Source organism: Danaus plexippus, chromosome 17, assembly GCF_018135715.1.
Source record: "Danaus plexippus chromosome 17, MEX_DaPlex, whole genome shotgun sequence".
Taxonomy (NCBI): Eukaryota; Metazoa; Arthropoda; class Insecta; order Lepidoptera; family Nymphalidae; genus Danaus; species Danaus plexippus.
In genome coordinates this window covers 2,569,615-2,597,491 of record NC_083548.1, presented here as the reverse complement: position 1 = coordinate 2,597,491, position 27,877 = coordinate 2,569,615, and the positions used below count along the sequence as shown (strand labels likewise).

The 27,877-nt window shown below is 31.0% G+C and overlaps 1 protein-coding gene across 2 annotated transcripts; it reads left to right on the top strand.

Annotated features, from left to right (window-relative positions):
* Positions 1-30: 30 nt before the first annotated feature.
* On the top strand, positions 31-26,762 carry LOC116771490 (protein lozenge-like). Of its 2 annotated transcripts, XM_032663335.2 has the most exons (6): positions 32-991; positions 5,030-5,269; positions 10,855-10,968; positions 14,782-14,952; positions 25,880-26,011; positions 26,095-26,762. In XM_032663335.2, exons 1-6 carry the CDS (start codon positions 880-882, stop codon positions 26,592-26,594), a joined length of 1,269 nt encoding a protein of 422 aa, XP_032519226.1. In that variant the 5' UTR covers positions 32-879; the 3' UTR covers positions 26,595-26,762. The 2 variants fall into 2 exon arrangements, with proteins under 2 accessions (XP_061379323.1, XP_032519226.1); XM_061523339.1 differs by lacking the exon at positions 10,855-10,968 and having other exon boundaries at positions 31-991.
* The last annotated feature ends 1,115 nt before the right edge of the window (positions 26,763-27,877 follow it).

Genomic DNA, 27,877 nt, shown 5'->3' with positions numbered 1-27,877 from the left:
AGTGACAGGATGGCGGCGGATCAGTAGTGTTTTGTCGCGCGAGCGATCAACACGTGCAGCCTCCCGTGTAGACACGGGGCACGAGTGACTCACGCGTACGTACCTCACGTCTCGGAACTTACTCTCTTAGCAAAAAATATATCAGACGTCTATCTCACCGGCGCTGACGCAGCTGGGGAATACACGTACCATACGATCAGCTGATATCGACGCTGCGTACTCGCTGGACGGTTCGCGCCAGTTTCCACGAACTTAAGCTGCCTCGTCTCGAATGATAGATAATATTTTTGATGATTCCGAGCCAACCCATTCGACCCGTGAGTCATATAAAATGACGAAAGTTAAGTTGAAACACTCCTCAAGGCCCGGTTCCCGCTAATGTGTTGTAAGTTGAGGAAAATTATGTGAGCCAGCGTGATTATAAACCAAGTTCAGTTCTAATTAAGTGAACACGAAAACTCAAATGTGATGTGTTGTTTATAAAACAATTAGCTTCCCATGTATAAACATTTTAATTGTTCAAAGACTACGTACTTCCAAGTGTCGACCCTAACTGTACAAACGAGTGAACCCAATGAACAATAACGCGGAAAAAGTTCTGGCTAAGCGCCAAAGAAGTTAGTTTTGAATACATCAAACATACAATAAATTACTCACCCGTGCAAGTCATACGAGAAAGCTATTCATTCTATATTTACCAAAAAAAAACACTTTAAAATTATTTTGAGCTTAAAGGCTGAAATTGAATATAGGCCAAGAGCTAGCGTTTGGTAGAAGAAAATAAATTAAGGAGTAATTGTCATAAGTGGGACGCATTAGAGCTTGTACCGTCCACGAGCCTACGGCTGGTGTCAAGGATCAGCGGTGATGTGTTAAAGGATGCACTTGCCGTACGAGTCTCGAGGCCGTCGGCGGCGCGAGATGGCCGAACTCGAACCCTGGTGGCTGCAGTCCATCATCGACGAGACCTTAGGAGAGCATCCCGACCTAGGTATATAACTCTTAAACTATAAAATATATAAATAACGTACATAATGCAATCGTCATATTTGAAATCGATATCGTAAGAATGTTTTAATAAAAAAATATAATAATACTCCTTGCTTTTTTTATGCTTTAGATTTATAAAGCAAACTAGACGTGCCTATATAGATATAAATCTGTAAATACGTTTCGTACTCTTTACTAACAATAAACAAACATACATCCATCTATTTATATGTATACATTTCATTCGTATGCCCGTGATCATGTTGGCTGTAAAAAAAGAGCACCAATCGTATGAAACATGTGGACATAAAATAATAGAAAAGCCTAGCATTAAAAAAAATCCATAAACATTATATATATATATATATATATATATATATAGACGCTGAAGTAATAATTAAAACACTTTAAATGTCTCCGCTAATGTATTTTTTTATGAGATCCTCACTTTATTTATAATCATAAATAATATTTAAATAGTTTCATGATGTGTTCAAACCAGTGTATAAATTAAATCGTGTATTTTCCTTTATTTGCGGAAATATTTTTGTCTAAATGCAAACTTGACATTGTTTATTACACGCAGGACGTAAGAATAACGTGTAAGTTGTGGGAATTACCGAGTTTTAATTACCGTCTATAGTATTAGTGATGCCGTTTATGTTTGTATGTCTGTCACCCAATTACTCCGAAACGCAATCCTAAATTCATACAAGCTTTGAAATTATATTTATCAAATTAAAAACTTTTACTTTACGTTTGAAATTTTGATCATATGTTTATATAGCAGAAACTCTTAAGTTTCACAATAAAAATCTTAAATTCTCTTGTCACCTTAAATCAAAGGAACTAATTCTATACTTTTCAAGCAACTTCATAAATGTTTTTCCAATAGTTATAATTAATTACGGTACCGATATGGGACTTTACCTTTATCATAAAAAAAACGTGATTTTATTATTTGCTTAATACGATTACTATTGTTATAGTAATAATCTAAACTTTTCAATTTTATAAATATTATAAATTAAATAATACGTTTGTGACGTCACAATTCTTTTTTTCGACTGTAAAAAGTATTTACTATTTTTTTACCAATATATGAATTTTTTGTAATCGGTAATTCCTAATTTGAATTAATTCTAACAGATATGACTAATTTTTAAGGAGATGATTAGGTTTCATAAACGTGTAAAATGTCGTATTATTATTTCAAATGGGAGAAAGAAGAAGGCTATTGGATTTTAATACAGTACTTAATATAATAAAAATATCAACAAAAATTTAGAATTCCATCTATTCGGATTTGAGAGGGCTTAGATATAACCCGGTCTAACAAAAGACATCAACGCATATCATATACTAAATAATATTGAAGCCTACGTCGTCACTTACGTAACCGAAATATACACATTAGATATTTTAAATATAAAAAAATATATATATTATCGGAAAATAACAAACAAAGAGTCACTAGTGGAGTTAAAAAGCAACAATTTTCAGCACAACTAGTACTATTCTGAAAGCACTGATGGTAATGAGATCGTTCAAGCTGATGAGGTCAGAGCAGACGAAGGAGGATACCTCAAACAAATAGCACGTTAATAAAACGACCTGTGAAGTGAGAGTCTCGTTACTTTTGTTTTTTTTTTTTTTAATTCGACTGGAAAGTGTCTATATTTAAACTTTATAAAGACTATCATTCAACTAATTAGAAGGTGGAAATGTAGGTGGTAAAGCCACTCTTTCGTAACAACCTATTCGCTATTTTCATTAAGACACCCAAATTATAACTCCAAGGAAACAGAATCAGGCAAGCCGTATTAAAGTATTTTCCATACATAAAGCGGGGAAAGAATTGTTTTATGAAATACAAAGGTTTGAGTGTTAAATGTTATATATTTTTAAATCCTATATTTTAAATACACCGATTTAAAAAAAATCATTCACATAACATATTTCGTTTCTAATACACAAAATAAATTTTTCATTTAAATTAAAATTATAACAATACTATCAAGTATTTTGTTTATTAAATTGTATTTACGTGTAAGTCTATAATGAATCGATTTTTACGCTTTCTCTAATCTAAAGATCGTCTCTAACCCTTCATGGTGTTTAGACCGCACCAATCCGCCGCGGCGTGTAATTTGTACAGAACATCCGTAAATAGAGAAACCACAGTTAAAATATTAATGTTTTTTATCACTACCGGACCGCTATCTGTTTTTGTGAGACATTTAAACTTGACCGTTAAAATATTTAAACCGCATCCTAAACATAACCAACCTCATTTCACTTCGATAACAATACATTATACACGTGTTAACTATGTGACTTTGACATTCGTATATTAAAATTATATATGTCATCACACAGTTAATTATTACATAATATGAATTAAAATATTATAAAAAAAAGATCTCTAATAATGTCGTTCAAAAATATATAATTTCTGAACTGAATATATATCACATATATAGTAACAAAAAAATAAAAAAGAATGAATCTGTATTCTCTAAATGATTCTAAAATTGTATCTCGTATATATATCTCATAGAAAGAAATTAAAAGTACATTTTTTGTACCAAATTAAACACATTTATACACAAGACATCAAAGAAACGGACGGGGTCATGACAACCGGATAGTTTAAAACAAATTAAATCTATATAATCTTTTAAAATGTTCGGTTTTTTTTTTATATTATCTTCTATAATTTGAATTAACCACTAATAAACCACAACGCCACACGACCGTTAAGTATTTTTTAACTTCAATCCATCTTAAGGTTTAACTTTGTTGTGGTAGTCGCTACCGCGTCTTCACCTGAGTATGCTTATCAATAGTATCGTAGTCAAACTTATTACTTGCAGTTTCCAGTATCATTGTCAGCTATGACAACTAAGTATTTATTCAAATAAATCTAATACTTTCGGATTACTACGCGTTTTTTTATTATATAAACTACATACTTCAGACGTTTCGGTTACTTTTCAGCAACCGCGATCACGGCAGACGAAATTCTCTTGCCAAATATTAGTTTTATTAAAGGTTCATTAATTTTAGTTAGCGAGGCTTACTCGGTTAAGATCCTGTTCGTCAATATAAACGAATGACATATAGTACAGTGTCTAAAAATGGATTTGTCTTAACTCCACACAACTAAAGTTTATTTGATCGCACCAAGTGTGACGGGTATTCGTTGAATTGAATCTCAACTCAATTATTTTTTGAACGTACCAATATATATTTTTAGAACATAAAATGTATCAAATTAGCTTATATATGAAATTTATGTAATTGTAGTTTTTGTCCGCTATTTATCTTCTAATAGGGTTTTGATGGGAATGTATAAACTGTTAAAACAATAGGTACGGTCATCAAGAAGCAGCGTGTATAGTCGGAATCACGGGACTTCACACCCGGGTACTTCACCGGCTTCCGGGATAAATTATATCCTGTGTCTTATTCTGATATATAAGCTACATTACTATAAAGTTTAATCATAATCTGTGTTCTCGTTTTAACGTAAAAGCGTAACAAACATCCATACATCCTCACTAATTATAGCACTAAAATATTAGTCGGATTAATAGGACTGTCTTCACCTTCAGCAATAGGTATATCTAAATAGTAATAGTAATGATTTTATTATGTTCTTATCTATTTAAAATCATTATGAATCAAATATTTTTTAAGACTTTAATTTCTCAAGACACCGCGATTACATATATCTCCAATAGGTACACGCCCCATTAAGACACTAAGTTAAGATAAGTTACAATAACCAAAAATATCATAAAATATAACACGCTCATTAGTTTTTTAATTATCAATTAGATAACAATGTCCGGCTTTTAGAATGTCAAATGTAATGAGCTATAAACTTAAATTATTTTCCTCGTGTTATCTTAGTCTATGGTATTTCCAATTACATATAATTCATACGTTGAAATTAATATTATTGGCAACAGGGCCTTACGTGACGATAACAATTCGTTTAGTTATGTATATATTAACATAGTTCTTTTTTTAGTGCGAACGGGCAGTCCTGATTACATGTGCTCAATGCTGCCACAACACTGGCGCTCGAACAAAACTCTACCTGGTGGCTTCAAGGTGGTAGCATTGGGGGACGTGGTAGATGGCACACAAGTCACCGTACGAGCAGGCAATGATGAGAACTGTTCTGCCGAACTGAGGAATAATACGGCTGTTATGAAGAATAGGATCGCTAAGTTTAACGATCTCAGATTCGTCGGTAGAAGTGGACGGGGTATGACATTTATATTATTTTTTATTGAAATACATTTTAAAAATAGCACTTTACAGTCTGTCTGTCTTAATATAATCTGTTATTTAGAGTCAGGTGTGTGATTAAATATAAGCTAATCACAAGCGAATCGAACTGTAAAATTTAAAAGGTCATTATATCTGAACGCAAATCGTGCCGGACGTTGGATTAGTCAACTATTATCCTGTGCCGTAGGTATTAGTTCAACGGTTATTGTTGAACCCAAGTTAAATTTTAACATATAAAGTTCAAGTTCAATAACAAAAAATCTATAAAACCTCAATGCAGGCTTGATTACTGATAAATTTTTGAATTTCTCCATATTTGATTTTCCGCTATATATATTTAGTATATTAAAATAAAAATTATAGTAAAACGATAATATATAAGATACTCCATTAGGTATAAAATTAATTTATCCATATTTTTCCCATTAAAAAAAATATTAAATCTAAAAAACTTTCCCCAGCATCAGATTTTAATTTCCAAACCGCAGGCAGTAAACGACGTTCGCGCTTTACTGTTCCATTGTGTTGGCAACACCGACGCCATTACAGGCCCTCATGGACATGTAAAAAGTTGTAAAGTTTCTGCGACTGTTACTAAATATGTATATATCTCTGTTACATGGCCGGCTTTTGTTACACATAACACAACCAGTACATAAGATTATATTACTCATGTAACCGAAGAAATAAAATATGTTTTTCCACTACATTACAATTATTTAACCTTATGCTTTGGATTTACAATTATTTATTAAACTTTTGAATTACCAACAATTAATGCAAAACATACCTTTTCGGGCAATTAATAAATGGTATTCTAACTAATTTTACGATTTATACTAATTAAAACGATCTGAAATATTCTTCATATAGAAGGAAATTAAAAAAAAATTAGTTTCGTTGTCTAAATCTGTCTATAGGCTGTTTAAAATCTATCTATGTCACATAACATCTATAGTTATCTGACCCTTTAACTGTTGGTATACTTTAATACGCTGTTAATATGGTTAGATTGTTATGAATGTAAGTGGATACTACGGTGTTGTGACATATCACAGAGATCGCATCTGACAGGCGGCACTCACTGGTGTGCATTTTGGATATCGGTATAACTTACGTGCTAGTGAGATTGAATGAATATGATATAGGACCTCTCTTAAAGTTATTCCACAGTTTAAAAAGTATATAAAAAAGGAGTTTTGATATAAAAACAAACACAAGCTAGATATATCAGCAGTTATTTAAAAAAAAATTGCTGTACATTTTAAATAGCAATTCGAAAAATATTTTAAAAATATGATCATAAAAAATCACTTCAAACTATATGAATTAGGAGTGCACTGTACTTATGGATATATAAAAAGAGACGAGATCACGCAAATTTATTTTTAAATAAGACGTTACCAAATGTGATCATTAAATGGAGCACACAATCAACGTGCGACGGTCGTGACCAGAGTGTGCTCATCATTATGGTCGGTGAATTCGTTTTGTACATTTTCTAGTTACATGTTTGAAGAGGCAATCTAATGTCATATATTTATTTTTTTTGGAGACCGGCTTATAAATGTTTACTTGTTACTAACCCGTATGATTTTATATTTTTACTATGTACAGCTTTTATGAAATCGAGACTAATTCTTCTGTCCATGAAGTTTGATAATAAACTTCATCTTAAAGTTTGATAATAGCCTTTTTTGTTAATTGTATATAACTTCGAATGTTTATTTTTCTTTGCTTATAGATAGTGATGTTAGCATTCGCTGTATTTCCGAGGATTAAAACTAAAAAATAAAAAACCTTAAGCTAAATAAGGTTTAGAATAAGAAATATATTTTTTTTATATAATATCAAGTTAATATATAATTATTTATTAGATATAATTTTTCATCTGTTCTAAATAAGAAAATGTTACTTTTATAAACTTCGGTCTTTCGGTTCCTATTGTTGACTGTAAGTCTCCCATAAAACTGCACTGAAAAAGCTCTTCACGTAATGAACTTACAAATGCAATAAGCTGTTATCGTTTGGCTGAAACATGTCATAGCTGGTGTAAGCATCCATGAGAGTCCTCTTCACTCACAAGTGTCACTCAGGATTTACGCTCGATCGTAAATCAAAATGGCCGCTACACCCGCCTACACCTCGCCCCCCTGGCCCACCTGCGCCCGCGCACAATAATTGAATATTTCACGCTGCCCTCTCAACACCTCCAGGAGACGGCACTTCAGATACAATGTTATGTTTTATGGCTTCGCACGTATTGTGTTAGCTCCTAAACTGTTGATGAGTGATCATGTAAAATGCATTAAGTTTAATAGCGATTTTAAATGCAATATTTCACATCGTTCACGACACGCCTTTCAGAGTTTAGCGTCCAATGTTTTATGATGATTTGTTCTCGTACTGATATGTACGTCGTCTCGACTCTAATGTTGCTTTGTGACGTGAAAGTGACACCGATATTGTGATATAGTTGAAGCATCAGAATATAATATTTACTGTATAACAATAATTATTATCTAAAAACGATGAAGATATTTTTGGCTTTTATTTTTCAGTGGCTGCTAAGGGTTATTTCGTTTAGAAAGAACTACGAATATAATAGAATTGTTAAAATAAATATATTTCATCGCATGCCGGATAAATAAGTTTCACAGTCTGTGGACAGTTTAAACCGCTGTTTGTTCTGGTAATGTCTTCTTAAATACTGCTAGCACCAGCACTATATTTGTGATCTTGGTCACTTCTCGTAAGAAATGCTTCAATGGTTTGAAATGCAACACGTACTGTTAAGAATTAGTATTCTTAAAGTACACTGGTACTTGTAAGAAGAAAAAAATGAAACTTTACGTGTTCACAACAAAAAAAAATTATCTGTACTCAGAATGTTTATGGCTGTTTAATTTAGAAATTAAAAAATAAAATATATATATTAATAAAATAGACAACGCCATACTTCATAAGTAGCAACCCATAAGGCCTTTAGGATGTATACAACCTTTCGTTATCCGCCTACCCTCGTGTGATTTCAGCCCTAAACTTTATGTTATTATTTAATTTATTTACTGAATATAATTTTATATGACGTTTGATGAACTTCTGTTCAAGCCTCAAACATATGTCTGTGAACATTGATTTTTGTTATTCGACCTAAATACTATGTTAACTTAATGAGATCTAAGACTTTCGCGAGTTTTAACTACTCTCTCTCTGTTACTATGTTTACTCTTAATTTGTGCTTTTTCTCATCATAAATATGAGTATATTACTCTCAGTATTACTTTTCTTGCCTCCGATATACCTGTTATTACATATTATAATATTCTCAAACTAAACAAAGTTTTTAGCCAATCCATTTATAACAGACGTCAATATGTTACTTGCATTGACCAACTTATTGAGCCTTATAATCTTTGCTTTTACGAACTAATATTAATATATTAATCATATATATTTGTTAGCCTGCCTATTCCCATGTATAACTAAAATTTAGATTCAAATTCCCAACGCCTTATAAGCATAGCCTTATGTCCGCTAACCTTCGCTAGTTAGCTAGTGTATCTTGAGATATCTATAATTCGTGACACAATAAATTTTAATTTACATTTCAATGAAAATCAACAATAAAATTATGTTCATAAAATCTATATTTTATTTAACTTCTGTGTTGTTCCTTGAAATTTCAATATTTCTTGAAATGTGTTCTAGAACAGATTTTAGTTATACATTCTCATGATTGTTTCACAGAGATCTTTTTATGATGGACATTCTTTCGAATTCAATTGTATTTATATACTTAAATTCATAATACGCATGGCCGAGATCAAAGATAGTTTAAAAAAATTTTTTTTTTTAATTTTTTTGTTCTCCATGTTTTTTTTTCTAAACAGCTTCGAAAAAGAGTCCTTTAATATACAACCTCATTGGACTATGTATTGTGAAATACTTATTTATTTATCTATGTTAAAAAAACATTACAGTTGAAATGTTACTGATAGGTCAACATTATTTTTGTAGTGACAAGTCTTGACTCGCATGATTTATCAGGAAACTGTTAGCTCGTATTATTGTTATCGGTGGGAACCGCAATGAAATTTAAAAAATCTATGTGTAATATAACAAAATAATTAATTAATATATTTTATTTTTATTCTGTACCCAAGACAATATACATATTTTTCTTTTCTTTTCTATGCAATTTTAATTTTTATTCAATCTATAAGAAGTTTTTAATTTTGTTTATCGTTATAAAGCTTTAAAATAATGGAGATTTTTTTTTTGTTGAAAAAAAAAAAACTATCGTTGACAACCATTTTATTCCTGTACAAGGTCTACATCAGTATGCCAGATATAACATAGGTATTTATTGATCAACGACGATTAAAAAGTTTTAAAAGTGTATAAACGGGTTGTATGAAATGTAATAGGTAAAAGGAATATATAATATGGCTAACTCCGGGTCATGTGAATCAATCATTTATACTAAATAGTGAGCGTTACACGCGAATTATCTGCATTAGACATGTTAATCCACTCATTTTAACTGTAATTTTATTCCGTATTTATCGGTGCATTCATTACTGGTGACCGCAAATCGGGCGCCCAAAAAGCTCGCTATTTTCCCTTGCCTATACATAGGGTTGATACTTAGTAATATCCCAAGAAACATCCTGCGGTATGTTATACATGTATAACAAATCACAACTCAGCAACTTATTAATAGGTCTTATATAAATAACAGAAAATTTCGTTATTCACGCTTGTAAAATCATAAAATTATGTTTAATTATTACATACTATGCGCAAATTCTATATGTCGATCACAATAAATATTCGAACGCTTTTCGTTCATAAACGTCATGCATGTCATATAACAATTTTTAAAACCTGAACATTTAAATATCACAAGGAATTTATTGGGCTATAAAGAATGTGAATTTAAATGAGTTATTGAATGATAGTACATATTTCGTTAGATATTTTTGTGACACCCTGGACAACCCTGGAGCACGCGAAGGTTGGGGATGTGCCACACACGTGATGGACACATTCAACAATATTTAACATACATCAAGCTATTTTGAATTTGTTACAGGCTTGCCTAAATACTGGTATTGTTGATTTAATGCACATTAAATTCCGATGAGCTGCGATACACAGCTGTGTGAAAACCCTTTTGCCAAAAGCAGTGGTTTATTACGTTATATAAAAATGTTATACTTTAAATATTAAGGTAACTGCTGTTAATGGATTCGGGTCTGCGTTATGGATGAAGTACAGATATTGTAAAGTTGCAGCTTATTCTATATGTTTGATCACAACAAGACGTTCCCTACCGTAGTCGGAATAGCCTTAGGGCTAATCGACATATGTGCGTTAGACACACATGCAACCCAAACAAGTCGCATATCTTAGTACAATTAGTATGTGTCATGTTAATTTACAGATAAAATAATAAAAATTTCTTCTAAAATAAATAAACGTGAACCTGGCTTTAGTTTAATATATTTGTATCTATTAAATCAATGACTTAACTTATATTTATTTTTGTTTTAGGTAAGAGCTTTTCATTGACAATAACGGTCTCGACGTCACCACCACAGGTAGCGACCTACCTGAAGGCTATCAAAGTCACTGTGGACGGACCAAGGGAACCACGATCCAAAACTAGTAAGTAAAATAATCAATTTATCTTCATATTTGTGATCGTAGCAAGCAATAGTATGTAGGAATTTTAAATGGCCTTAAACTTGTTCAGGTTAGATTGCGATTCTAGCGAAACCCGTGTAACTTGAGTTGGTAGACAGAAGTGAAAAGTCATATTGTATCATATAACATTAATACTAACCTGGTCGATGTGCAAAATTACTTCATAATTGTTGTAGCTGAGGCATGAATGACAAATAGATCGCTGAGATTTATTCTTACATCATCAAGAATATATATTGTATATATATGCATGAAGGGACCTATTTGAAACCATGTCTCATTTACGCTTAGTCGTAGAACATAAACAATATTTGCTGTAATTGGTAACCATAGACAAAATAAAAGCTCACTCCCAAACTAAAAAGCAAACAAAATATTAAATATTGACATAATTGCAACGAATTTAATTTAAAAGTAAATTAAACACAAATTGATTGGGCATGTCGTTACGTCGGTAGCAAAATATGTCATTATTCGTTGCTATGTTACAAAAACCGCACGAGAGACGTAAACAATTAAAATATATCAGTACTTCTATTATCGTAAATAATTTTCATATGCGATACGCTGCGGTTGTACTATCTGCTGGCAGATAACAGTTTTCTTCCCACGGGATTTCATGTGTCAACGGGTCACTCGGCGAAGGACGTTAGGGAATAATAATACTTCTATTTTTTTAGAATTCCGTACCCAAATGTTAAGACTTGTCTGTCCGTCTGTCGCTAGGTTCTATCTCATGAACACTGAGAATTAGACAAATGAAATTTTAACAGATCATTTATGTATTCCTTTCATATCAACAGATGATAAAATACAGAATAACTTACAACTAATGTCTTTTTTATTGCATATGTTTGTTGCACATAACTTCTCCTACGCGGGTCCACCTCAGCCTTTGGCCGTTTTATACATATTCCTTAACATATTATCATTCTTTCGGAGTATTTTTTTCGGAGTTTTCTGATTATAGCAACACTGTTCAATACTCATGGCTGTGTATTAATTACTTACATTACAGTTGAGCTCAAAATGTGTCCACGGACGTTTTACCATGTATTAATGAAAAGGAAACCGCACAATTTATTTCTACCTATTTAAAGGCACATTATTAAATAGTATAATTTTATAGTTGTTTCACGTTTGGTACACCGAAGATGAAAGAACCATACATATAGTGGTGATGATATTTATAATTTTTAATGAAATAATAGTTATGTTGTACTAAAAAATTTTTGTTAACTTTTTTTATTCATTTCTAATGCTATTTTTCTATATAAAAATAATTTTTATTTTTCTATACGATGATCCAAAAGTAGTTATCAAAAGTATAGCAAAAGCTTAGTAATATATAATTTTTATTATCTATATAGATATTAATTTAGACCGCTTTCTTATAATTTTATGACGAAAATTTTTAAAATATTCACAGTTATTTAATTATACTATAAAATTTATCCAAGATCCTTGTTGTCCACAATTCTTAATTCTACTTTATCTAATATCTATAAAATGAAGCATGTTAGTAAAAATCTTTATTGCTTGCTAATAATCTTATTGTTAATGTGTTTTATTTATTTTTGTATTTTATTTTGCTTGTAACTTTGATTTTATAGAAATAACGAGTTCCTGCTTAGATTGATCCAGGGTAGGAAGAAATAATTTATACTTTTAGTACTTCATAACAAATTTATGTAAACCTTTACATAAATTTAAGTTTCAATACAAAATTAAAATAATATAACAACAATCAAAATTAACGAACTCATTGACCAATTTACCTATAAGCTTATGTTTGGCCGTACTTATTAGCCAATTGGCCACCCACAATCGGTAAACATCTATAAGTAAGGATAGAAAAAAAGGTTTATTACGAATTTCATTAAAAAAAAAATCTATATAATAATACCTGCCTTCCGCCACCAGTCACGCGAAACTAAGGACTTGCCTCAAAGGAGCCAGAGCTATCGAAATTGGCTGAAACGTTACGCCATATGGCCTCAGACAGACAATAGTGGAATTATACATATAATAAGTCCAACTCACGCACGCAACACAACTGCTACCAGTACCTTTGTACCGACGTCCGACTACCAACTTCAGATATATTTAATTAAGCGTACAATATACCTTAAGGAAGCTCCAATATACGAACCTTGAATCTCCGTCTGCGATGGCGTAAGGAATCACCTGGCAAAGCTCTCCGAATTAATAAATTAAATTACATGATATTAATATAAAATATTACTCGAAAAAAATTAATTTAGAATACCTAAACAAAAGAAAACTATTCCACAGTAACAATGCATTTTGTATAGGAAATTTTGTGATATTTAGACAAATATTTTAATTTACGTTCTTAAGTCGAACACAGCCGCAAAAAAGCATGTTTATTATGTTAATGAGGACGCCGTACACAGTTAATACCTGTTTATAAAAATTTTGTTATAAATCTAACTACAGTATTGTGTTTTTCAAACAAATCAACAAGATTCTGATACATTTTAAAATACTTTTCATACTAATTACCACATTAATCCACTATTCAAATACAACAAAGCAACTACTGCATTTACATGATAAAAAAGACAGGCTGGAAATGTTAGCTAGAACAGAATAAAACAAAATTCACCCCTTTCAATAATACTCGCTGTGACGTCACACGTACACTTCCAACAGAAAATCCTGCTTACAGTACAGATATCCAAAAACAAAGAGTTCACAACAAAAGAGGTACTTAGCGTAAGCCTCAAAACTCTGCTGGACAAGAAAGGAAGATCCGAGCACAAGGGACTTAAAAGTTTGAGTTAATAGACTTAATTTGCAGGACCCGTAATCGGCTTCGTAGGGTCACTTTAATTGTGTTGTTCTTGCCTAAGTATCGAATATCGAGTATCGATAACGTGAAATTAATAACGATAACAATTAAATCATAACGAAACTTTTAAAAATTTTCTACATATAACCTACATAGACTATATATTTTATAAGTTTACAAATAAAATGTTTGCGAAATTCACAAATTGGAAATCAAAATTAATTAAATGGATGTTTAAAAAAAACTCGTCATTCAACGCACAACCCTCATATAATCACAATCAAGTCCTGCCTTTGTTAGCGTCGATTTCGTAATATAATTGCGGTGTCGATTATATTCTGGTGCATTGTGTAAACTCATAAACTAATTATGTGCATTTTTTTAGTCATCTACAGTTTCGATAATTGCGTCGGTGCGTCTAAAAGAGGCGGACGATTTCGGCCTTCGGTCTGTCATTTTTGGTGCAAAAAAAAAATATATAATCTTTTGTTCCTAATAAGATGACTGACACATGGCTATTCATTTCGAACACAGGAAATTCAATTTTAATATTTCTTTTCTTCACATCGGAAGTTGTGTTTGTTAATGCATGTATTTAAAAATGATACTACAAATGAATTTATGATTTACATATTTATAAATACACGTGTACTTCAATAATAATAATTAACGACGTAGTTTTTGTTTCTCTTAACCGTGTATCTAAAATAAGTAAAACAAACTTATTATTTTTGTTATAAAATACAATGAAGTTAAAAAAATTCGATCCAAAAAAAAAATCTTTCAATGATTTAATTTCTCGAAGCTCTTTTAACAGAGGACATTTAATATGCATTGATTACAATATATTATTAGATGAATTTATGTGACATTTTCAAAATCTACAATAATATCCGGTTATCAAACACAAATAAGATTCCGTCTCCGAATAACGAATGATGTATTACTTTGTCCATCAGGTACAAACACTTCGCCTCATCCGATACGATCGTTGTCCTTCCAGCGTTCTTTCATTCCAAGCTCCAGCATGGCTATGAGAGACATGGAATTCAAGTCCTCTACCAGAAGTCTGCGGTCATTGTCACACGAAGAAAGAGAATATAAGACTAACGCCAATCTACCGACAGAAGGTAATGTATTATATATATATATATATGTATATGTAAATAACGAAAAGAGTTTTCATGAAACAATCATTGTTTTTGATGATACATACGAATTTCTTTATTATTTAAGCTTGAATGCAATTCAATTATTTAACGTATAGCATTTTGTGAAATTGCACAGCACATTCTGCCAATGTCACTTAGAATGAAAACATTCTTCTTTTATATTTTTTAATCGTAAGTCATGTTATTGATAGCTATGGCTCAGAGAAAATAATTTAGAACGTAATTATTTTCTAAATAAGAACGCGAATGTCCTGAGCCGCTAAATTTATTAACATTTCGCTTATTTCATCTCATAATCAGAACCCTAACAGACTGCCTTATTTACGGAGCGACGAACTAGCCTCTTTAAATCTCACAGACAGACCCAATAATACGTAAAAAAAAAAATGCCTTTAATATTTAAGACCCCTTTAATATCATCATTTTTTTCAATAACTTAAATCATTTCAAACATAAATAAAAATATTCATTTTATGTTTAATTAGTATATTATAAAACCAAGTTATATAAAATAACAAATTCATTATGATAGTCTAAATATTATTTTTAATTTAAAATGTCCGTCCTCTCTATACCTTATAAGGGATAGCACGTTTAAAAAGCAATCGCAACAGCTTTCATCAGCACTCGGCAATCTGCGCGCGCGCCTTAATAGCTTACATTACACGGCATCATGTCAACTTCGTTATTTGATTAACTCGTTTGTATTGAAAATTTTACATTATAATGACATAATTATTCAATTATTATCCGATAAACTTCATTAATTTTACAGATTCGGATGAAAAATACTTAAAGTTTCCGTCATAAAAATTGTATATCCAAATTGATCCATTACCTACATACTTCAAGAACCTATAAATCAAATGTCAAATTTGACAGCTGCATGTTGCCCTTAAAATTGCAGTTCAGAAGAAAAAAATCTTATATAACATTATAACAATAGTAATTCGTGTCTCATATCAATTGCATTCTAAAATTCTATATGTAACCAATAATTTAGATAAATTTTAATTTATTTTTTTTATCAGTCATATTATGTTATTTAGATAACTTACTTTTTCGGTTCAACCAATTACATAAACTTCATTCGTTACAAACAATGAATTATTAGATGGATCGAAAAATTAAAGTACTAATTAAATAAACTTAAAGGACCTTACTATAATATTTAAAAAAATATGGAATCCATAAAGATAAGTAATTTATTTATAAACAACTAACTAATAAGTTACATATGAGAACGATTCCTCCAATCACATGGTTATGTCCATCCAAATTGGCCCCACGTTGGAACAGTAGTCAGAACAACATTTCGATCTGTACGTGCATATTATATGATGATATCGGGGCGAACGGAACGGGTCAATTATACGACTTGATGGAACACCTTGCTCGTTCCGATTTACGACCCGGCAAACAATTGTTACCGTAAAATAATAACAAATAGATAACTCAGGACTGAATTCAATTTGATCGTAATATGTAAGTGGGACATAATACATACATATCTAACGTTCTTGAAATAACATTAGTAATTAATTTGTATTATAGATCTGTCATTTTGTTTATATTTGTACGTATCGTGTAATTAAAAATGAAGCAATTTTTAAATACCTAACAATGTCATAATTGCCATAGAGAACTTAATTTAAATGTAAAAAAAAAAGTATTCTGTCTCTGTCATTTTTTTTTTGGATACAACGTGTAATAAAAATAGAGCAACATGTAAATAACGATCTCATAATGTTGGTTCCATAGACAAAGTCAACGTCCTCCGGATGGGCAATGAGAGAGAATAATAACAATAACTTCAAATGCGATCTGAAGAAAAAACAGATGCCGACACAATGTCATTATGGCAGCGTAACATAGAACTGATAAACTGCTAGAAGTGACAATATTTAATAACCAGCCAGCTTTAATGTTTCCTTAGTAGCTTCAGATATTATGACATCGACATTTCCTTTAGTCATAAAGTGTAGTATAAAATGGTTTTACTTCTTTATACATTTAGAAAAGGATTTAATAGCGTTTTCAAAAACAAAACGCCTTCCCCATTTCTCGAAACTGTCTCCAATTTTATATTCTCCAATTGTTTAGAATGCACCTATTATTAATTTAAATCAAATCAAAAAAAAACTATAGTACGTGTCGGAAGGAGAATGTTGAAAGTAAGAAAGTCATTTTTATAAACATCTGAATTGTTGAACGTAATATTACATCGCACCTCATTTCCGGTCGAATATCATCGGTTTGATTGATCAATTTCGACGTTCTGTATCACGGGTGCCATGATTGGCTACCGGACGATTGTTACGTTTTAAGATATCTTACATTTCACATTACAATAACCGATATATAAAGCTTTATCCTACGGAGTCACAATCGAGCGAGCTTTGTATTACAAAATATTAAATAATCCGTTCAGAATGGTGGCGTCGCGTATTACTGCGGTTACACTTACTCAAATAAAGTCAATCTTGGTGCGGGCGAGGGTCCGTGTGAAAATTTGATAACCTATCTATAGATCGATGAGGCTGTAGGAATCTGTGGTTTCAATCTGTGTGCTACTGTTTTGTGTTATGGCCACGAATTACCCGCAGCATCGCACGCGCTCTCTGCAGTGAGCGCTACATCACTCGGGGGCGTTGGACATTTAGGATTTTTCCGTATTGTCCTTTCATATATATCGTAAAATGATTAATAAAATTACCACCATATTAAGTCTCACTGACAAGTTATTATAAGAAAATATATGTTTGTTTTATTTTATACGTATAATCGTAAGCACCAAAACAATAAATCTCTTTGAGGTATTCTTAAAAAAAAAACTAGCGTTCAAACTGTTTTTTTTTTTTATTATTTCTTACTTTTACTAATATACAAAAATAGTACAATGAGTCCACACGTCATTCAACACAAGAAACTTTAAAAGTTTTTCAATTATATACATTATTGGTTCATGAATAAAACATGAAATTTTAAGCGTTCAGGTATACTATGATAACTCTCACTAATGGTACAATTAAATCAAATTTCTTGGATAATACAATGTTTTTCTTAATCTTTTTAAAGACTCCCTAAGTTTGCATTTAAAATGACATCCATAGCTCGTCTCAACTTAAATACAGTATTAACATCTCGCCACAAACCACAGCTCGTAGATAAACCGGATAACTGGATAGATAGTTTTTATAACGGGTCAAGATCATTATAATACGTACAATATAAAATTCATAGTAAACTATTTTTAGCCCAAAGATGTACTGACTTCTCACAATATCATAAACTAAACACATTTTATCATTCAATCATAAACAGCTTACTAGATATATAAAAATAATCATTCTATTTCTATTTAGGATCGAACTTAATACGTCTGGCCGTGTTGTCTTTATTATTCAGTTTATTTTCCGTTTCCCCCCTCGTTAACAATCAACCACTATTTTCCGCAGCCATCTTTACGCATTTGCAATAAATTCGTAAATGCGCGGTCAAATGAGCCAACCACAGACTTAGCAGATTTACATTCTTATTTTAAGCCAGTCCTAGGATGAATTTAGAATTCAAGTTTTGGTTCCATTTTATGTGGTAATTGGCATAAGTATAAGTTAATGTGTCTCGTTTATAAAATTACTATAATTACCCTCAATTACATCTAAATGTATATTTAATTTAAATAAAAACAACTGACACTTCCATCTCGTATGCCCGTGGTCACTTCACTCACTTTGCTGTAAAGGGACCGAAACGTTGGGATTATGTAGTTGTAAATTAATAAAACACGCGTAGTAATATCTGAAAACCTTATTTTTTAATTTAAATGAATACACGCAAAAGTCTTAGATATCATTATGTATATTTAATTTATTTTATAAACTGTATTTAATAAATTTTTGGATTAGCTTTTTATAATGGCAACAATTCCTAATCAGTCCCAAACACCGCTTTAAGGAAGTTTGAAACCAGTCGGTTCAGACTTTAATATTAATTGATATGTATACATCACAAAGAAATAGCATCGCAATGTATCCTATGCGCCAGTATCCTAACCATTGTTAGGCGGCGAGGAAGTCGGTCTGCGGTTGATGGCCAACGATTTGCAATTGACGTGTCAACTCACACTACAAAACACCAAACGACTATTTAACCGTGTTTATTAAGTCAATGGTACTAAAAATATATTCCAAATTCAAAAATTTCAAAATTCCTTTTCTTGTCTTGTCTATAAATGTAAGGCAAATGTCATCAATGTACAGCCAATATGATTATCGATATAAAATATCTCAATTGGATAAGTTAAATACATCTTGGTCAGGTGGGTCGATGGTGATGTCTCGCATTTGCGGTCACCGGCAGGATACGGTTGTACAGTAATGAGCAACACATAACGAAACCTTACAAATAATTCAACCCACGAAAAAAAGCACACCGAATCACGTACAATCCTTCAGAGGAAAAAGCATATCGGATAGCACCGTATACCCTTTACTCTTTCAACGCTTGAAGTGCGAGAGGGATGCAAATTCCATAATCATGATATTATCTGATACAATTTGAGGTGTGCATACAAAACAATCAATTATTGGTACACGGCCACGATTGCCTTCTGTCGGTTGATAAAAAATATTGTTTGAATTAACTATACATTTTAAAACCGATATGAAAAGTTTTCATATAATGATGCGAAAAAAAATATGTAAATTATTTACACAATTACATATCAAAGATATCAAAGTTGAAGCCACAATAAATATTTCATGTCAATTTAAATTGATTAATTATTCCATCTCATTTAGTTTAAATAAATTTCGTTCGAAATGGCAACACTAATGGTGGTTTTTTTTTTTAATTTCGTATGTTTCGTTTCTTTTGAATTCCGTAAACAATGTATTTATTATAACAATAATTATATACAGCTTGTAATGTGAAGCTGATATAATTGACAAATTATTCGCTATAAATAAGACATTCGAGGTTTATTTCTAAATAGGTGCCCACTGCCCTGGTGCTCTGACGCGACACTAATTTGATTATCTCTGTGAAAGAGCACGATCGGTGATCTGAACAGAAATGTCGATGAGTAGCTCGTTCACAACGCTGTGTTAGTAATTTTACAATGGACTTTCAATATTTTGTCTCCGAAATCTATATCGATTAAGACGAAACCATACTTTTACCAACCATTATAATGATAACAATATAAAAACCTTTCATTAGCTTATAACATTACTTGTAATGGCTCTATAACGAATGAATACAAGCTATTTAAGAAACATTTGTGTTAGATATAAATGTAGATCGCATTGCCAATGAGTAATGTAAAAATAATATCATGATATCGTGTATCTAGAGTAATCAGTAGGTATGTCCGAGATGTGATAGGTAAAGCTAGCCCGCGGATCACGTGTTCATACTATTATGTTACACGCCCCGCCGGCTGTATCAACGATAGCAGATCGGTATACGTTGACTGAAACTATACCTTCGTTGTGGCCACGATTACAGCGATATACAAATAAATATTTTAACATATAATACATTTGTCACAAAAGTTTATAGCTATTGCAGATATAGACCGACGATTGCTCAAAATCTACTCTTTATGTGATTTGGTTAGGACAACGTATGTTAGGTAAATTTCACGACTATAATTACAATCATCCGGTAGCGTAAAACTAAAGTAGTTTAGATGTTAATACTAAACAGAATTGTTATTAGGACATCCGCCAGTTTAAAGTGAATAAAAATATTGTCCTATTAAAATATATAATGTTACTATTTCAATGTTCTTATCGTTATTTATATTATATATTATATAACATAGATCACAACTGCTTAATTTGTGAAGCAGCTGAAAAGGGATTTGTCAGAGGTATGAGATACGAATCCCGCTCGTATTTATGACTTGTTAGTACTTATAATATAGGTATATTATAATTAATGCTTTTAAAATGTTCAGAAAATTAGTTTAAAATCGCTGGTTGCATGGCCTGATCGTTCGTTGAATCGTTGAAGTGTGTTAAGTATTACGACTCAAGCGTCCAATTTAAGTGCTTACTGTTGACAACTGAGATTAGGGAAATATTTTATTGAATAGAAAAGAAAATAATAGAAAAGTACTAGTGTATGGAACTTGTTGAAATTTTAAATAGGTAATGGCTTTGTCTTATAAAATTTGTTTTTCATTATAAAGAATCTAATAAATAGATCGTGTAGATCTTAAGTTTTGTTATTTCCCATAACGTTACCAAAAATGTGAAACTTGTTAAAGTAGTATATATATATATATATATATATATATATATATATAAATGATTAAATATTTATACTAAATAATGTGTAAAGAAAATTAAATCTTATATTTATGTATCATTAAAAATGTTTATCCTAAATCATAATGCATTAACAATATGATTGAAGGATTTAAAACAAAAGCCGAAGCCTGAATCCGTGCACAGGATGTATCGAATTACATCAACTTACGATGTAAATGATCAGTAACAAAAACACAAAACAACCAACATCTCCGAGCTTGAGGGGTGAGAATATTCTTATACGATGTTATAAAGCTTCGGGGAAGTATGCGGGGTTATTAACATAGCCTTTTTTTGTCATATCAGTGTCAAACGAGATTTCATACAAGTCTGTGTTGCCATAAATTCAGATCGTTTTCTTTGTTTAATATTTTTACGACTTAATGAAGACTGTATAAAATTTTTGTCAGTCTTCGAGTAGGCTCTTAAAAAAATCATGAAATTCTCCTAAATGATTTATATTTTTTCTGTCCCCTTCTTTTTATGTAATAAATTATATAACAAGGATTTAAAAACATAAAAACTAATCTTTGGTTCTTGAGCATGTGAATAACTGCTTGGCTTAAAATTATGTACTTATACCTTAAGTTCATACAACGGAAAATACTGCTGTAAGAAATTTATCAATTAGATGAAAATCAGAAACATTTCAAGCCTTTTTATACGATTGGTTATACAGAAAAGAGCAATTTAAATATCCGCCTGTGCATTTTTGTGTTGTTATATTGAGTGCATATTTTTTACAATGTTCTTGTAATATATTTCATACAATTGCTAAAACTAATTTCAGTTTTGACAGATTATAAATATATAAATGTGGCACAGACTGCAAAGAACAGGCGAAATAATTGTTATATGTTTGTGTGACATTTAAAAAAGAATACAATCGACGTTTTTATAAGTCAATATTAAAATAACTTCACCTTGAACACTACGTTGATGTTGTTATAGATTCAATAATGGTTATTTACCACAAAGTTTGCATGAAATGTATGTAACAAGAACGCTGTGATCAAAGGCACCTAATTACCACCTCCCTAATCAACGCCCCTGATTGCTTGACGTATTTGCATACGCGGCGCCGGTGACAGCTTCAACTATTGTCACAACTAAAGTTAAATGTTAAACATCCTAATATTACGGAGAGATACAACTTGTGCGAGCTTTTTTTAACTGTTGTAGCTTATTACAGTTTAAAAAGACGATACTAAATCTTGTTTTTCCAATTTCGAACTAGATTTTTTTTATACCAAAACACATCAAAACTTTCAAGCTTAGTTATTCGAATGCTATGAAATTCTACGTAGCATTGTTCATTAACAATTTCATTTAATCGTTTTCATTCAGTGCAATTTCGTTAAACAGCTCAGTGCTATGTTTTGACAGCTCGCCACGTTGGGGGTGTTAATGTGACATTACCTACCAGGGTGGGAGGCGGGGGGGGGGGGGGTCGGTAATTATCCCACGTCAGCAACAGACCTAGGCTCCCTGTCCGTGACTATGACTGTATGTTAACAGCCATTGCCTTCATAAATCATATTATCAAGAGCAAAAAAAAAAACAGGCATCTACAAAAATTAATTGACAAATTTCAATCACTATATATTAATTAATTTGAAGTATAAATTAACAATATTGGACATATAACTAATGTATACAAAGCGCCGCGGTTTTTCCTATATCACGCACTACATTATTTTACATGACGTTTTATCGCGGACCGCAACCCCGATTCACCGGGCGCTTTTATTTAGACACCTAATTAAATATTTATTAAGTGCATATCTCATTTATACATTAACCCGATTTTAATTTCATGTCCGAGCGCACAAAATTAGGAACAGTGGATAGTTGGACCGCAAAATGAAGTGGGTTGTTCGGCTTCGGAGCGGACACGAGTGCGTTCGAATCGAATGAAAATCATTATAGGATACTTTTCATAAGCGCTAATACGTTTTCAATTATACATCAATCTAAAGTTGAGTGTTCCTGCTTCGTTAATATCCGTGTCCACGGCAATTTTATAATTGTCTCTGAGCGTATTTTAAATGGACATTTTGAATTATTCCGGATTTTTCTATGATCTAACCGTAACGTATTTTATTACGGAAATAGATCTCATTATTATTCTACATCTTTTTATATCTACTGTAATTGCGATCGATAAATCATTGAATGACGCTACTACAGTTTGTATATAAAAAACCCATAAATAATAAACAATGTAGCAATAACTAAATCAATATCGGTTTTTGCACACAAAAAATATCTCTTAACATTATATAATTCAAATTATAATTCTTAAATAATCATTTTATCTCAAAAAATAAATACTTTTTTATAAAATAAACTGAATAAAACAGTTTATTTAGTATCAAGTCGGCTGTATGAGTCACGACTCAATAGTGTGTCAATACATTGACGTATATTACTCACAACGGATACTGTTATTCTAAATTAATACAATTCCGCCAATATTTATACTTTTAAAAAGGCCACTATTCAAACCGTATTTTCTATTTCTATTCTTAGAAAGAGTAATTCTGAAGAAATTGTCTTTACTAATCCATTCTTATTTATCAAGACTGACATTATTATTTATTCGTAATTTAAAACCTTGATTTTTAAACAATTAATGACACTGATGTTATATTTAAAATGTTTACGTTGAAAATAAAACACTTAGGAGTTTTTAATATGTGAATTAACACGTATAACTCAAATAGAATTGTTATTTACATTAACTAGAATTCATTTAAACTCGGGAAAAACCATAACCTTTCATTTGCGTCATGGAGGGAAAAGAGTACTTTAATGAAATTAACAAATTAACTCAATAAACAAACTGGTATGCTAATTTATATAATGATTATATTTATGTTAAATACAAACAATGTCTTTTTTAAACTATGGAATAAAACCTCTTTCGATTCCTATGAATCTTCGGCATTTGCGTCATAAATATACGTCATCTTTCAATTTTTACATTTGTATATCAAACCGTATAATCTTCCAATATATTTATATTACTTTTTTTAGGTTTCTAAGAACTTCCTTTGTTAATTTTACTGTCGCTTTCTTAGCTATCGTCATAGTTTTAATAAATCAATATTTTTTCATATACATATGTATTTAATAGTCCTATTGGATTTTTTAAAACACCATATATATAAATCCATGTATACCACTGTTATTGAGCGAAAATTCCACTGTGATATCGAACTTGAGCTTTGTTCAGATGCAAACCCCTTACAATCATAGTACTTATCCTAGATTTGATAGCCTTTTATTTTCAAAATATTAAATAATTGTATACTAACAATCTATAAAGACGTTAGTTTTGTGTTATTCTGCCTACGTGTCACAGCTCGCGTGTCCATCAAATATACATACAAAGCTCCAGAACAGACGTAGGAATTAGCATAATAATTTGTTTTATCGTCAATGACTAAGAGTCAAAACAATAATAAAAACAATTCACGTCTCACTATGAGTAGTGTTCGGATATGGCATTGAAAACTTTTTCATTAATTCTCATTAGCAAAAGAAAATATTAAAATAAGTTAAATTTGTTTTTTTATTTATATATTATACATAACCTAGGTAAACATACAAATATTAGTACAAAATTTTTCATCTATATACCTTTTTATACTGATACAAAGTTTTAAACTGAATATAACCAAACCGTATATATCAGGTAGAAAAAAAACTATTTAATCAACAATAAAACTATTTAAATAACAACACATCTCCAAAAACGGAACAAGTAAAAAATATAATTTAATTTCTAACCTATATAACCGTTCATAAAGCTGTCAATGTCATTCCATTGTTAATATTTTGGCAGTGACACCACTTTCGTTGACACATTGTGGCCTTATCCGTATGAATCAGCGACAATCCCTCAACGTAAATTCCGCGTTTGACCTCCATAATTAGCATCTGTCAAAGGCAATGGTTTGATTTGGTAATCTATGAACGACCGGTCTTATAAAACACATCGTACTTAAGAAACGTCTGTAAAACGGATATTGATGTGGATTTCCCATTATTTGTTTATAGTTTCAGGGTTTTCGTGCATTCTTTAAGTCTCTTTGTCATATTGACTTTAAATAAAAACGGGAATTCCAATATATCTTTAAATAGTATTATTTTGATATGTTATCGGATATGAAGTTTGCTTTCGTGACTTATTCTTACATAATTTTTGTTTCTATTCCTATTAAAACTTTTACTAAAGGAATTTCGTATCGACCTCCATACTTGGTCGTATATAAGTGAATCATATTCATTTTATTTAAACGAAAAATGAAACTATGTGTATGTTATTATATATTCATACCGCGGCGTAACTTATATTTTTAAAATTACTATTGGCCTGCTGTATTAGAAATTATGAGATAAAAATATTTATTTTCCTTCGGAAAATAAAATATAAATAGGTATACATAAATTAATAAAACGACAATAGTAATATTAGACACGAGCAAACACACCTGTATAGAAAATTTTGGCAACGAGTTTCATCTTAATATACTTATTAAATATTTTTTTTTTTTTAGAAAATACTGGCAGTATCCTAGGAGCTAGCGAGTGGAACACCGGATATCCGTCAACTGCCACCGTATATCCTAGCTACCCTCCTCTCCAGCCGCCATATTACAAACCCGACCCTACCTTACATATACCCGGCGGTAAGCTGCAATAAAATAAGTATAATAAAAGCTCTTTACTCTAAACTGTATATCCTATTCATATATATCATTTGACTTTTCAGTTCTCCCCGAAATCCCTATTGGGACTCCCGACTACGGTTGTTATCAGACCAGTTCTAGCGGCTACGATAAAGGAAGTCCGAGTGGAACGAACAGCAGTCTCACAGATCTCAATTCGCCATCGATGTCCACCCAAAGATACGAACCAAATTATTACAATTCATGGCCTAGCAACAGCTACAACTACCAATACAACAACATCAACAATAATCCCGCCTGTCTCCAATCACACACGCCATATATAAACCCAAACCCCCAAATGATCCTTCCAAATCTTTATTCCACGGTAAACCAGAACCAAATACACGTCCACCTTCACAGCTCATCCGACAAATACAATCTAGAACAATACAAAATAAGCGACATAAATGGCGGGATTTCAATAACCACCGAATTACAAGGTGCGGGGGAAGCGAGCGGTCTAGTGCAAACATGTGAAATAACTGATGACGTGAAACACGGGCTGTACGGAGCGAGCCAAGAAGTTTGGCGGCCATATTGACATATCGCTAAACCCAGCAACACACGCATTGTACATATTGTGATATAGCTATCGACATATTGTAGATAATTGTATATACATAGAAATCAATTAATGTTAAACATTAATAAGATTTTAAATGTTAATAAATGTTTTAATTAAAATAAATTAAAATTTCCTATGTTACAATGTGTTTAATTTTGACGACATTTCAACGAAAATAAATAGTTAAGTAAGTTAAATATGTCTTCATACTGACATGTATTTTTTTATGTTTGAAACAGGACAAAGTTTGAAATGAATAACAAGTACCTAATAAATATCCCTCAAAACATATTTTTTAGCAAATTTATTACGTTAATCTCCATTGTCTCATACAAGACATCTTATTTTTTTTAACAAAAACAAATTAAAATCCCAGCTGGTTTCTAAAAAACAAAATAAGATTACGCAGTTAATTTAAACAATTTTATTTGATATACAAGTAATAATACAGAAGCATTTCTTTTTTTTAGAGAAATTATGCTTACATAAAATGAAATTATCTTTAAAATATTAAGATATAATTCTCGGTAATCATACAATTACGGGCATATTTTATAGTGATATCCAAGATTTTCCTGCTATCACATTTGAAATAAACTAGTTTTTCAGACATACCCATAATACTAGCATTTATCATTAATTTGAAATTATCTTTGATCTCTAAACTGTTAAGTAAACGAAACTTCGGTTAAAAAGTGAAAAAAATAATAAATTGGCCCGCTTTATATAGTATACTAATCAGCTTTTTTATTCAGGAGAGAATATTCAGACACTCTGGAATACTTTAATTTGTTACAAACAAGTAATAAAACTTAACTTAAGCCCATTTTTAGGGCCTTTCGTAATTAAATAAAATATATTTTTCTTGTGGTTATGGGTATTTTTTAAAACTAAAGCTTGTATTGTACCTATATGATTTACAATAACATAAAGTTATTAATGGGATTTTTATTCCACTGTCGATCAGTAATTTTACATGAACGCAAATAAATTTTTATTTTTTAAGTACATAAAATTTAAAACATTGTAGCAATTTCAAAAAAAATTACATGTCATGTAATATATAACACGTTATAAATTTCTTGACTTAGGTACCATATTTAACAAATGATATCAATGTAAATATGCTTAATAGAAATATAGCGACATCTAGTTTTAAATCTTGACAACACAAATATCCTTCGCAATATTCTTACGATCAACATTACGTCACCATAAACTTTTCTTAGATACTTATAGAAAAACCCTAAACGCATTTA